Here is a 14,895-nt window from a genome sequence, read left to right as displayed (position 1 = left end):
CTCGCCCGCCCATGGAGTGAGGGAAACGGCGCTGCGGCTGTCTGCCCAGGCTGGATTTTCTCCAGGTTTGACTAGGCTCGGGAACTGTTCGCACAGCGGCCGCGATTCCGGCGGGAAGGAGTCGACCTCGCTTGGCGCGCCGTCACGTGATGTAAACAAACATGGCGGCGCCCAGCAAGCTGCAGCGAATATAAAAACGCCTAAGTTCAGCGGCAAGACGCCATGGGAAGTGTTTATCGCACAGTTCGAGCTGTTAGCTGTCGCAGCTGGCTGGTCTGAGGAACATAAAGCTCTCCAACTGGCTTTGTGTCTGTGTGAGGATGCAGCTGCATGCCTGCTGCTGCTGACCGAGGAGCAGAGGGGAGATTATAATGCTCTGGTCGGAGCACTTCAGAGGCGCTTCGGGCAGTATAACCAACCAGTGCTGCTGAGGTCGGAGTTCCACAACAGACGCAGATTGCCAGGCGAGCCCCTCCGCATTTTGGCCCATGAAATCGAGTGCCTTTGCCGGAGGGCGTATGACAGCATGCCACCATCAGTGCAAGCGGAGTTAGCTCGGGACCAGTCCTGCAGGCCCTGAGCCCTAAAGAGCTCCGTATGCAAACTCAGCTTGCTCGGCCAGCCACACTCAGTGCAGCCCTGGAGCTAGCGTTGGAGAGGGAGATGCTTGCAGGATCCTCTGGGGGCGCTGATGACGCACACGTGGTGAGGGCTGTGTCAGCACCTGTGGAACAGATGGAGACGCCAGCGGGCTTGTGCAGTTTGGTGCAGGCGGCTTCGCTGCAGTCGCCTTCCCCTCGGGCTGGCCCACACCGCCGACCACAGAGCTGCTGGGGATGTGGACAACCCGGACACCTCATCAGGCAGTGCCCCAAGCTTGCAGCGGTTCAGGGAAACGCCCACGGGCCCGTGTAGGCGGGAGTACACGGGCCTGGGAGAACGACATCCCCACACCACCGCCACCTCCACCCGGTGCGGCCATCGCTGTGGGCTGGACCCAGGTTGGCGACTTTTGCCATGTTCCAGTGACGATCGCGGGGGTGTCCTGTACGGCCCTGCTGGACACGGGGTCCAATGCAACGCTGGTCCGACCCGATATTGTCCCAACCGGAGCTGCTGTGCAACCGACTAATGTGCAACTTAAGACTGTGACCGGTGATCTGGCCCCAATGAGAGGGAGGGGAGTGTTCCAGTTCAAGGTGGGGGACCTCGGTGTGTCTTATGCTGCCTGGGTGGCTGACGTGCAGGACGCCTGCATCCTTGGGCTGGATTTTTTACGAGCCATTGGCGGTGTACTGGACTTAGGCAAAGGCTTCCTCGTAACCCCTGATGGGAAGAAGGTGCCGCTTATTCCTCCCCCGGTCTGCACAGCATCTGCCACGGCGTCCACCTCCACCGCAGAGACCGCTGCAGACCCGCCAGCAGAACAGCGAGCGGAGGAGGAGGAGGAGAGGCTCTTAGCAGTGAGGAGTATCTGGTCAAAGAACTGTGAGGGGCTGACTCCACAGCAGCAAGAGAGTCTATGGCAGGTACTAAAAGAGTTTAGTGACATTTTTGCCCTGAAAGAAAGTGATGTTGGCTTGACACACTTGGTAGAGCACGTCATTGAGACCGGGGATGCCCAGCCTATTAAAGTGCGCCCACGCCGCCTGCCCCTGGCTCATCAGGAGGCTGCGGACAGAGAGTTGTGTGAAATGATGAAGGCGGGCATCATAGAGCCATCTGATAGCCCGTGGGCCTCCGCGGTGGTGATGGTGCCTAAGAAAAAAAGTCCTAGGATGCGTTTCTGTGTGGACTACAGACCACTCAACAAAGTGACGAAGAAGGACTCTTACCCCCTTCCCAGGATTGATGAGTCTCTCGACTTAGTAGCCGGGTCCTCCTTGTTCTCCACCCTGGACCTGCGGAGTGGCTACTGGCAGGTGCCACTGTCCCCGGAATCCAGACCGAAGACAGCCTTCTGCACTAACAGGGGACTATGGCAGTTCAAAGTCCTGAGCTTTGGTCTTTGCAATGCTCCTGCGACCTTCGAGAGGCTTATGGACAGTGTGCTGGCTGGCGTCCCACGGCAACGGTGTCTGGTTTACCTGGATGACCTTCTAGTGCACGGGAGCTCCTTTGATGCTGCCCTGGATGCCCTGAGACAAGTGTTGGAGAGGGTGGCAGCTGCAGGCCTGAAGCTGCACCCCGACAAGTGCCACTTCATGAGGAGGGAGGTGGAGTTTCTGGGCCACAAGCTGGGTCGTGAGGGCATCAGCACGTTGGAGGAAAAAATTCACACCATTACCGAGTGGCCCACACCAGCAGACCAGAAACAGCTCAAAAGCTTCCTAGGACTGGCGTCTTATTACAGGAGGTTTGTGAAGGGCTTTTCCTCCATAGCCGCACCACTCTTCCACCTGCTGCAGAAGGACCGTGACTTCATCTGGACCCGGGACTGTCAGCAGGCGTTCGACACCCTCCGCAGATCGCTGACAGAGTCTCCAGTCCTTGCCCCCCCTGACCCCGCCCTGCCTTTTGTCCTGGACACTGACGCAAGTAATGTGGGGCTGGGAGCGGTGTTGTCGCAGGTTGGGCCGGAAGGGGAGAAGGTGGTGGCGTACTTCAGCCGGGTCCTGAACAGGAGTGAGCGGTGCTACTGTGTCACACGACGAGAGCTGTTGGCTGTGGTGGCGGGGGTGAGACACTTTAAGTACTACCTGTGCGGCACAGCATTTGTTATCAGAACTGATCATGCTGCCCTTCAGTGGCTGATGTCTTTCAGGGAGCCAGAGGGACAGGTGGCTCGCTGGCTGGAGGAGCTCCAAGCCTTCAATTTCACTGTGGAGCACAGAGCAGGGACGCACCATTCTAACGCAGACGCCCTCTCTCGTCGCCCATGTGCTGCAGCTGGCTGCCGTTACTGTAAGAAGCGAGAGGAAATAGAGCGGGAACTCACGACAATAGACGGAGCAGCACAGCTCGCCTGCAGGGCTCTTCTGATGGTGGATGCAGCGGAGTGGAGGGCACGGCAGGAACAAGACACGGACCTGCTGTCGGTCCTGCAGTGGCTGGAGAAGGGGGAGCAACCCCTTTGGGATGAGGTCACTGGGTTTTCCATCTGTACCAGGGGGCTATGGGCCAAGTTTGCAGCTCTCAGGCTGAAGGAGGGGGTGTTGGAGCGTGCCTGGAAGGATCCTGCCACGGGGGAGGAGAGGTGGCAGGTTGTGGTGCCAAGGTCGCTGAGGTCAGCTGTGCTGGAAGCCTGCCATGGGAGCACTGGCTCCGGCCGCTTTGGGGTCTCCAAGACTCTCCGCCGCCTCCGCCAGGGCTATTACTGGGGTCAACAGCGGAGGGACGTGGAGGACTTTTGCCGCAGCTGTGATGCATGTTCCTCACACAAAGGGCCACAGGACCAGTCCCGGGCTCAGCTTCAGCAGCAACCAGCAGGAGCCCCAATGGAGCGAGTAGCTGTGGACGTCATGGGCCCATTTCCTCGCACAGACAGAGGAAACCGCTATGTTCTTGTGGCCATGGACTATTTTACCAAGTGGCCGGAAGCATACGCCATCCCAGATCAGGAGGCTGAGACGGTCGCTGATGTATTAGTGGAGGGGATGTTCAGCCGCTTTGGAACAGCAGAGACCCTCCACAGTGACCAGGGGCGTAACTTTGAGTCCAAGGTATTTGCTGCCATGTGTGAATGCCTTGGGACTAAGAAAACCCGCACCACCCCACTTCACCCCCAAAGCGATGGGCTGGTGGAAAGGTTTAACAGGACGCTGGCCCAGCAGCTAGCCATCCTTACCTCAGAACACCAACGGGACTGGGATTACCATCTTCCCTTTACCCTCATGGCCTACAGGTCGGCAGTACAGGACTCCACCCAATGTACGCCTGCCCTGCTCATGTTAGGGAGAGAGCTGAGAACTCCTGCAGAGTTGGCTTTTGGGAAGCCCCCGGACGTGCCAGAGGCACCACCGGGCCGGGACTACGCAAGGAAGCTGCAGGACGGGCTGGATTCTGCACATTCCTACGCCCGAGAGCAGCTGGCGAAGGCAGGCCTGCGCCAAAAGAGGAATTACGACATCACCACTAAGGGGAGGCACTTCCATGCTGGGGAGCTGGTGTGGGTCTACAGCCCAAAGAGGAAGAAGGGACGGTGTCCTAAACTGGATAGCAGCTGGGTGGGGCCTTGCAGCGTCCTAGAGCGAGTAGGGGAGGTTGTTTACAGGGTGCAGTTGCCTCCTAGGGGGAGGATAGTAGCGCTGCACAGAGACCGGATGGCCCCCTACAGAGGGCAGTCCCTCCCCTCCTTTCCAGAGGGACGTGTACAGAGCGTCCGTGACCCTGCTCAGAGGGACCCCCGACCGGGGCTGCGTTCCCCTCCCTCGGACTCTCCACCCCAAAGCCCCGAAGCTCCGCGTCCACCTCAGGGGCTCAGGAGGTCAAGGAGGGAACGTAGGCTACCACCCCGCCTCAGAGACTGTGTCGTTCCCTCGGGGACGAGGAACTTATTGCTGGGGGGGCAGTGTAACGATGGTTAAGTGTTATTGTACAGTGACATGTTGGTGATCTCTGCACACTGTTGTTGTTCCTTTAAGATTCATGTTTGGTTGTGGTGTACAGGAAGGGGTGGGTGGGACCTGGTTGTTCTGTGTGTGTGCCAGGCTGAAGAGAGGGGGAGTTCGAGAGCGCTTCCCCCTGAGTTAACAACCCGCTGGCTTATGTGCCAAATAAACGGACAAACTGAGACCCCAACGGTCTGGTTCTTGTGAACGTTACAATACATTTTGGGGCATGTATTCTGTAATGGAATACATTTTAAAAGTAACCTTCCCAACACTGCTATAGTCTATGTTCTATTTATAACAAGTAAGAGCACCACAGGGCAGAAGCAGGCAGCAGGCAGCAGTACGCGTGCATTCCCAGATCACTTCTGAGTCTTGGATTTGACACATTCCAGCTTAACTGTAATCCATTTCATGCTAATAAACTCATTTATGTGTTGATCTGGGCCTGCTTCTTTTTCAAGGTGGTTACACTGAGATCTGATCTTGTGACGTCGTTGTGATCCTTCACAGTGATTTGTGGAGCAGCTACAATCGGTTTAGGTTATCAAAAGGCTCTTCTGAATATCCTCATTATTCCCTGTGTAACGTGAGATGAAAAGATGCAATGTAAAAGGGCTTTGAGCTGATTTTTTTTTATATACACTATCATTTTTCACAATGATTGTGAAAATGATTTTCATGCAATGAGAATAAAAGGGCTTTTTATAATCATTCATTCACTGTCTTTGTTTCTACTGCTGTGAAAGCAATCCATTGCACTCTTGTGAAACATATTACCCCTAGGCTTTTTGTTTTTGTGGAAACTCAGTCAAAAAGCCTTTGATTTAGCTCTATGCATATCTCTGTGGCTGTATCCTGATTAATGAGAAGTTGCCGGTGAATATGTGAAAAACCTTCAGCACTTCTTCCTGAGTCAGGCAGTGAGCAGCAGGAAAATCAATGCTGACCCCTTCAGTCCTGTATGTATTTTAGCATGTGTCCTCTAGTAATTATCACACAGCACTGCATAATCAGTGAAACCACTTAATAATTGAACTCAAAGAGTTTCTTTCTATATATGCACCATCAAACATGAACAGTTAATTTAGCCACATCGGATCCTGTCAAATTATCTTGAAAAAGCAAGACACCCCTTTGCACTTATGGGGAATGTCAGCATTAGCTGAAGCTGTAGAGTCTGGGCATCCATCAAGACGAGCATGTAAAATATATTTCGAGACCGTTATGGTCAAGCTTTTACATAGACTCATAGGCATGAATGTCGTGTTAATTTGGGGCTTTAAATAATTTTTTTTGAACTGTTCTTTTTAATGACTGTAAGAAAACAAAAGCTCGGTGCACTAGATTGAATTTTTGGGGATTTTCTCTAATCTGCACAGGGTCAAAAGTATATATACAGATATATACACAAACACCCCCGTAATATTTGGTTACACGTCAAGTTGCACCGAGATCATATGTTTTTGGCGCCCATCAACAAGCTTCTGGCATATTTCTTTATATGCCAGAAGTCTCACCTTTATTCTTTCAAACATACCTCTTGTCATTGTCTCCAAATATCTTACTTTTTGTTTTGTTTGATAAAATTCTTCCCCAGATGATATTTGGCTTGTCCATGAGGGCAGCTGCAAATTTTAGTCGACTTTGGAGCAGGGCTTCTTTCTCAATCGGCACACTCTCTGTCCATGTTGATGTAAAACTCACTCCACTGTGGACAGTGATGCTGGAGTTTCCAGGTCATGGCAGGCTGAGCGTTGGTGGTTCCTGGGCTATTCTTTAACGGTCTAATCGATTTTCCTTTTAACCCTGAGAAAATCCAAAAGAAATTTAAACTCGTGCAATTCTTGTTTTTTTGTTTTGTTTTGTATTTTTCTTTTTTCTTTTAAGTCATTAAAGTTATATGCTGGACAATCATTACCATGGCATTCACTCCCGTGATGAATGTATTCAAACGCCTGATCACAACTATTACCTTTAACTTACATGCAGCGTATATTGCTGAAATGCAATAACAATGATGTTAAGATTATTAGACTGATCTGTGGACATTCACTTTAAAATCTATTGCACTTTATTTGATTTCATTTTTATTCCTAAGTGCCTGTGCTATGGCCTATTTGTTAACTATACGCATGTGTTTAGATTTAAAAGGTACAATTCACAAGCCAGATTCAATATTCCATATTCCATAAAATCCGTGCATCATGTTGCATCATGTTTTGAAAGTGCAGGGAATTTGTATAAAGAGCTGTTGTAGAAATATTGCTTTAACACATCTAAGATAATAATAATAACAACAATAAATGAATTTATTATTAATATAAATTGTTACATAACGCGAATCCATAAAGCAGGAAATGGAGAGTTTGATGCTTAAAATGTGGTCGGTGTGTGTCTAGTCATCGTAGTTTCTTATTTTTATTTTTACCCTATGGTATTTCTTCTCCTCCCTGCGTTATAGTACAGCGAGGAACTGGAAACTTGTAAAAAATTACTCGATAGTATAAAAAATTTCTCACGCTGCTAAGTAGTCTGCGCATGCGTACTTGAATGTCACTTATATTATAATAATAAGTGCTAAGAGCTTTTAAAATGCGGATATTTTACACGAGTCATCCAAGCAGTAATAAATGCCTCGATAGGTTCCCGGTTTCGAGTACAAGTTTCTTAAACGTTTAATTGAAAACGTCCAGCGCAGCTCAAGCGAAACCGGAAGTTGTCGGGGGTGAATTTTCTTGACTCGGCAGAGATGACCCACATCAGCAGCATCAGCTTCTTCCAGAAGTTTCCTCGCAAGGTTTCGAGTGCGGCATACTGACACACTTACGCAAACGCGGGCAGGCTAGGTGACATTTTCGTCCTCGCCAGTGGGTCAAAGCTGAAAGTTGCTGTGGGGGCTGTGACACTTTCTGGAGGAGCACCCCGACGGCGATCTGAACTATTGCCCGCTGCAGGGACAACTGCGGCGGCGGGGTGAGACATTGGATCCCGGTAACCTGTGCTTCGTTTTACACGAGGCATGCTGGGTGTTTTATCGACGTCAAACCGAAGCTATTGAACAAACAAAAGCAATTGAAAGAAGTGCCGACCGGCCGGTGTGATGGGTAAAGATTATTACAAAGTGCTGGGTATAGCCAGGGGAGCATCTGAAGATGAGATAAAAAAGGCGTACAGAAAACAGGCTCTGCGCTATCACCCCGACAAGAATAAGTCTCCTGGAGCTGAAGACAAATTCAAGGAGATCGCCGAAGCCTATGACGTCCTCAGTGATGCCAAGAAAAAGGACATTTACGATCGTTTTGGAGAAGAAGGTAACCGAACTCCTTCCCCCGGGTTGCACGAAGTTTTGCAGCCTTTGCATTTACCGAGTTTAATCCTCTGCAAATAATGCAAAGCAAAACGTGCATCTTCTTACTCTCTCAATCTAATCGATGTACACATGCATCCTCCTCAGTGCGGTTTCTGGGGTCTTTCTGCAGCAGTTATCTGACAATAGTTGGGTGTACAATAGGGTGCAGCTGGAGAACCTGCTGGAAACAGCAAGTTCTTGCCCGTCCTGTCGGTGTGCCTCTCTCTTGTTATTATTGTGGCTTTGAAAAAATGATTTGTACCTTCAGGCTTTGGTGTCCTTGTCCACACCCTCATGGACAGGGAGGGACAGAGATCAAACTTTGAGATGTCTGGAAGCAGAAAAATATTTTAGCTTCTGAGCATTTACTTCTTGCAAGTAGTAAATATTTTGTGTCAGTTTGTTTGTTTGTTTGCAATCTTTAGACGTTGATTCAAATCATAGGGGTGAATATAGGGTGAATTAAGGTCAGTGTGTTATAAGTGTTAAAGCGGTAATGCCGAGGTATTATTCAACAGATGAGCACCAATAAGCTGATCAAAAAGATCAATAATCAGGTGGCTGTCATCTGATGTCATCTGATAACTACCTTGTCATTAGCAGTGATCAGTGTTTGTCTGTTGTGTTAAGACAACTATGTGTTGACTTGCACCAGTGATGGTGCAGTGAAAACTCTTTTTTTTTGCAGTCAATTTTTATATAAAGAATGCTTAGTTTCCCAGACATCAAAGGGTAAATAAAAAATAACAGTAAAAACGAAACAAACATGCTATTTCAAACATTGATATGACAGTGATATTTCCCGTTCTTTTTTAAATACTTGGCGATGTTGTCTTCTTCAACAGGATTAAAGGGTTCAGCTGACACTGGAGGCAGAGGACATGGCGGTCAAAGCTGCAACTACAGCTTCCACGGGGACCCTCACGCAATCTTCGCTGAGTTCTTCGGTGGCCGCAGCCCATTCGATCACTTCTTCTTCCAGGACGGGGAAGACGACGTGGACATCAACAACCCTTTCGCAACGTTTGGCATGCCAGGAATGGGCGGCATGGGTGGGTTTCACCGGCCTTTCAAAACCCACCCGGCAGGAGTTCACCGAGCGCACGAGAAGAAGAAGGACCCGCCTGTGGTGCACGAGCTGAAGGTGAGCTTGGAAGAGGTGTTCTCGGGCTGCACGAAAAAGATGAAGATTTCTCGCAAGAGGCTCAATCCGGACGGCTGCACCATGCGCAGCGAAGATAAGATTTTAACGGTGGACATTAAGCGTGGCTGGAAGGAGGGGACGAAAATCACCTTTCCCAGGGAGGGGGATGAGACTGCCACCAACATTCCTGCAGATGTGGTGTTTGTGGTCAAAGACAAACCTCACCCGGTGTTCAGAAGAGAGGGTTCAGATATTGTTTATCCTGCAAAAATATCTCTTAGAGAGGTAAGATAATCATTCCAACATTAATCATGCTAGTTTATCTTTTTAAAGATGCTTATAATCAAAACTCGGCCGAGCACTTGGATGTCTGCTTATCAGTCCTTTTGTCTCCAGGCATTGTGTGGCTGCACGGTCAAAGCTCCCACACTGGACGGCCGGACCATCACTGTTACCTCTAGAGACATTGTCAAACCCGGAACGAAAAAGCGAATAAGCGGCGAGGGGCTGCCGTTGTCCAAGTTCCCAGAGAAGAGAGGTGACATGATCCTGGACTTCACTGTTAAATTCCCAGACAAACTGGCCCAAAACACACGCGATACACTCGAGCAGATTCTTCCGCTGTGACATGTTATGACTCCAAATCCCCAAAAAGTTAGCATTTCCAGCAGCACTGTCCTGTGTACTACCTGGACTTTTGAGGGCAGATTTGGGTTCAGTGGGGTTTAATTTTACTGCCTGAACAACAAATCCGTATCCTTAACCCAGAATCCAGCTTGTTATTTATTTATTTTTTGGCTTTGAGTGAAGGAGACAAAGGCAGAAAGACAAACAGGTGTTCTTTAAATGTTCAGTGAATTGCAGCACTGGGAAACTTATTGTAGTAACTGAGGATTTGATAACATAGCAGATCTTTGTGCGAGTGCTTTAGGTAACACATAGCCAGCTGCTTAACAATACCTCCCTGATGCAAGTGCACTGATGCATGAATGTGGCTAAAACTTCATTACTCATAGGACATGATTTGGGTTTCCATTAAGTAAAATTGAGGCTTAGATATTGTGCGGGTCTTGAAAGGTGAAACTTTTTGAGATATCTGTAGCAGTATTGGTCTTACTAGGAGTTAATAGAGTTTTCTTTTTCATTGATAAATAAAATTCAGTGTTTTACTTGTCGTTTACACTAAGCTATAATGTAAAGCTTTGTGAAAAATACACCTAAAGTGTTCTCAAGGCTGAAAACAGTAGAGCCCTACCAGGACTGATGCTCAGTACGACTCTTATGGAGTGTGTGTGTGTGTGTGTGTATATATATATATATATATATATATATATAATGAGATGATATTGTTTATAATTATAAAACTGTCAGCCACAACTTTAAATCCACTAAAAGGTGAAGTGAGACTTAACATTCATGTGGATGTTATTACATGTAACACTCACTTAAAGCCCCTATCATGCAGGCCTAGAGGCCAGTTAGTGACCCGCCAACAACCAAAGGTCGCTAGGGAAAAATGTGCATTCCCAGTCTGGTTAGTGAGTGGTTGCTGGGTGAAGTTGGTTGCAAAGAGATATCACCTGCAGATTTCCACAATCACCCAAAGGGAGGTGATGCTGACTTGTCTGCAAACACTTGCCAGCTGCTTGTTGAGCAGAATGGAAATGGAGTAAAAGTTGCACCTATTGAAACATAATAGTTTTGTAGTAAAACACGGGTTTTGCTTTGGAGGTGAGTGCACTCCATTTTTGGTTTGCGTTGCAAGTTTCACTACTGCTCCATGGTTAGATAGCGAATGCTTGCAGACAAATTAGTGTCTTGTGTAGAAGCAATGGGCGAAAGCAGAAATCTGAGCGTTGACAAGGAGGGTTTTGTGCAGCACCTTAATTGTAGGTTATTTCACCTAGCGACAGTCTGCACAAGCAGTCAGGGATGACTGGGACTCAGCGGCCAGTCCCTCGGTCATTACCATTGCTGAAGCCCAAGCTCAACCACTTGTGGCCAGTCTTCTTCCCAAGGTGTCACATCGGCCTCGAAACCCTTTAGGTTTCAGTTGATCTTTGGAACGTGGCAGAGGCCTCACTACATAGAGGGTATCTGACAGGTCAAAGGGGAGGTACCTGTGCACCTGATTGGTGTAAGTACATACACTATGCTAGGGGTATATTTAAAGAGAAAATGATGGGGTCATTGTTTATTAACTTTCCAGCAGGCTATTTAATAAAATTAGTCACCAACGTACCATGAAGACTTGACAGGTCTCCACACTACACTGTGCTCATCTGTAATGCTGCTCTGTTTCATGTGCTGCAGATTATTGTAAAAATGGAGTGAGACTATAAAATGATCCCTGTTTAGTATCAGAAAGCATTATATCCCAATGCTAATATATCTGGAGATAGGCCAATTAACTTATGCTACTACTAATAATAAGATGCACCTTGATGGACCTCCAGTATTTTCCAGATTTTTAATGGAGGACAACAAAGGCATAGGGAGTTTTCTTTTCTGCAGTTGTAAAGATGGCACATGTTTACTTTTCCAAACTCTTGTTTAACCAGAAGTACACACAAATTATTGCTCATGTAAAATATTTGTTGGAGAAAAAAATGTGCCAAACATTTGTCCCTATCTTATTGTAATATATGTGTGTAAGTATGTGTCTTAAAATTTGCTGAGGACATGTGTGTATCCTGTCACATGACTGAAAATGATCAAAACCTGACTGCATTCATACCCTGTTAAAATGCACAGAGAAATTGATATTTTATACAGAAGTCATGTATTTGTGATGGTTTAATTCATCCTTTTTGTTCTTCTAATGGTGTCTGTCTGATTGCAGATTGAATCAAAAGCCAGTGTGTTTATAATTTCTTTTATCCAACCTGTAAAAATGATATGAAATGTGCTGCCGTTATATTTCACATGACGATGTGAAAAAGAAGTTTAACCTCCAGCTTTAAAGGCCTGCAACCTTTGATCATTCTGTCTTATATCACGAGTCTATTGTGCCAGACAGCTTTCACTCTAGCGTGTACAGAATCGGGTGTTGTGTAGTTTCACAGTTGGGTGACGATCCTGAAGACACAGTCTTTGTGATGATGATGGAAGCTAGTGAATATTAGTAATTTTAGTATCAGTGTGACTGTCAGAGAAAAATAAGTAAACCTCATGATAGTCAGGAACTGCCGCTTCGTCCTGCTTCTGCACATGGTGTAACGTGAATGTAGAGATGTGTAATCTCTCTAATTTCTCTCTATTTTATTTTATTATTTTTTTACAGAATGAATGATTTCTTTTTTTCTTTTTAAAGGAAAACAGATCCTTTTTTTTGTTTACCTCGTTTATGTTTTGAAATTTCTCAGGTTGGGATTCAGAAGCCTTTGATTTTTAACAACAAAAGTTTTATGAATTGATAATAGGAAATATGGAAATTTCTACTTGGCCTTTCCTATGCTGTGATGATTAGCATTTCCACAATAAAGAAACTGGCAAACCAAACTGGCCAATACTGCCTCACTTACTCTCCAATGTTTTAATTATATAGCTGAATTGTAACAACAGTTTCCCTTAAAATCTTTTCTCAGGTTTCACTGTATCCAGCACGTTATCTAGCAAGCCTCATACATTTTGGTTTAGAGGGACTATGCTTAAATTTAGGGCTTAATTTATTTCAAGTTAACAACCAAATAATATTACAGAAAAATGCCCAACAATCAAATGACCCCTTCCAACCCCCTTAAAGAACCATGTGGTGACAGTAGAAAGGAAAAACTTGCTTTTAACAGGAAGAAACCTCTGGCAGACACAGGATCTTGGAGGGGCAACAATCTGCTGAAGCCGGCTGTGAGGGGAAAGAGAAAAGAAAAGAGGCATTCGCAGAGATGAGGAGAAAACAAACTATCTCAGAGAAAAGATAAAATCACATGGCAAAAAAAAATGCTCATTGCATCATAGGAAGTTCCTCGGCAGCCTGAGCTTATGGCAGCATATCTAAGAGATGGTTATGATGGGGTCTAGTTATTCAAGACTCGTGTGTGTGCAAGAAGAAATATTTTAGTTTAAATTCTAGAACTAACAAAGTGTCAGTGAAGAGAAGCCAATACGGGAGAAAGGTGGTCTGTGTTCGTCCCTTTTGCTACTCCCACTTCAGTGTTTTGGATCAACTGGCTCTCCAGAGATCTTTCAGAGCAACCTGACAATAATGATTAACAATGGTCCAATCTAAGAATAACACATGCATGAACTAGTTTGTCAGCATGTCAGACATACTTCAAAAATGACTACCAGGTTCCTCAAAGTGTTACTGGAGGCTAACTTAACCCTCCACTGCATAGCGTTGCCCTGAGGCAACAAACCACATTTTCATGCCTTACACTACATGAGAGACATCTCCATTAGGAGGCAAGATAAAGATCACTATTTTACATGTTTATGGACTAACCTATTTTACAGGTTAGTGGTTCAATCCCTGGCTCCTCCAGTCTGCATGTCAAGAATATGAATGTAGTTAGGAAGCACTCAGTTAAGCAAAAGTGGGTGAATGTGGCATGTTGTATAGAGCACTTTGAGTAATCTGGGAGAGTAGAAAAGCGCTATATAAAAATCAGTCCATTCACTGTCTGAACAGAGTTTCGGCATGTTACTTTTGCACTGTTTTGCATGTTCTGGCACATGTTGTTATTGCATGGCTTGATTAAGGTACACATTAGGCTGACATTTGGGGCCAGAGCTCAAACTGTTCTGGGCCAGCACAGGGCCAGCAGTGTGTCTACAACTGGCCCGTGGCTGCACACCACCTACAGATGGCCCACATACCGCAATGAATGACGGCCCTTTGGTGGCCCAGACCAGGTTTGTCAAATTTTATGATTGATATATTATTAGGGACCCTAAAGCTCCCCCAAAATAGGGAGAAATATTTTATTCCCCAAAAATTAAAAAGTCATGCTGTAGAGGGATAATGTCATCCAGAGTACATAGACACCAGGTTTCTGAGGTTTTGTCACAATTAAGAAGTAGAAAATTGGAGGTCAGGAATGCCTATAGTATAACGAACCAAGTTGTCTAATCTGGTTTCATAAATAAATACAGCAAGGTACTATTTGCATAGCAATGGAAATGCATGCAGTGTTTTCTAAAGATGTTACCCAGGGAAAACATGTATGAGGTAAAAGGTATTGGTCGCAGCACAGAGCCCTGTGGAACTCTATGTGACGAAGAATCCCTGTTTACATGAACAAATTGTGGTAATTGGTATTGAAGTACAGAGACAGATACACTGTCAGAAACTATAAGAATATTAGTGACCCACACTAGTGTTACTTTTGTGCTATGATAAACTCTTCAAATGGACTATTTTACATTTTTTTAAAAGGTCTTGACGCATGCTCAATCATCCAGGTAAGTAAATCCCAAAAGATTGATTCTATTCATCTGGAAGTAGCGTTTTCAGTAGAAGAACAGAATCAACTTTTTGGGATTTTTAATAAGTTTCTGTATTAGTCTTATTTGAATTGTTCAAAGAAACCATGTAATTATTCCCGTTGTATTAAAGTGTCCTTGTCTCTTTTTTATTTACTGTGTAAAAATGAACAGAATTCAGATTAGATATCATCTAGATATCTTCTATTCAGATAAAAATAGCAATTTCGTGGTTAAAACTGTGCAGTCTTGGTTTTATTTTGAAGACCGCAAGCGGAAATACGTCTGTCTGCCTCGATAGTCGGAAATATCATATGCACGAATAAAAAAAAACTGTGTCACTTTCAAGGACACCATAAGCAGCCAGTTAATACATTCAAGCTGTTAAAGAAAAGGTTTCTACAGGGCTTGTTTTGTTCGCCTGT

General features: G+C 46.1%; 1 protein-coding gene across 1 annotated transcript; it reads left to right on the top strand.

Moving 5' to 3' along the window:
• Positions 1-7,280: 7,280 nt before the first annotated feature.
• dnajb1a (DnaJ heat shock protein family (Hsp40) member B1a) lies at positions 7,281-10,226 on the top strand. Its single transcript, XM_026164716.2, has 3 exons — positions 7,281-7,864; positions 8,748-9,331; positions 9,443-10,226. Exons 1-3 carry the CDS (start codon positions 7,654-7,656, stop codon positions 9,671-9,673), a joined length of 1,026 nt encoding a protein of 341 aa, XP_026020501.2. The 5' UTR covers positions 7,281-7,653; the 3' UTR covers positions 9,674-10,226.
• Positions 10,227-14,895: the final 4,669 nt, after the last annotated feature.

This window comes from Astatotilapia calliptera, chromosome 4, assembly GCF_964374335.1.
Source record: "Astatotilapia calliptera chromosome 4, fAstCal68.1, whole genome shotgun sequence".
NCBI classification, from domain to species: Eukaryota; Metazoa; Chordata; class Actinopteri; order Cichliformes; family Cichlidae; genus Astatotilapia; species Astatotilapia calliptera.
The sequence above is the reverse complement of the archived record's forward strand: the minus strand, read 5'-3'. Positions and strand labels throughout refer to the sequence as shown.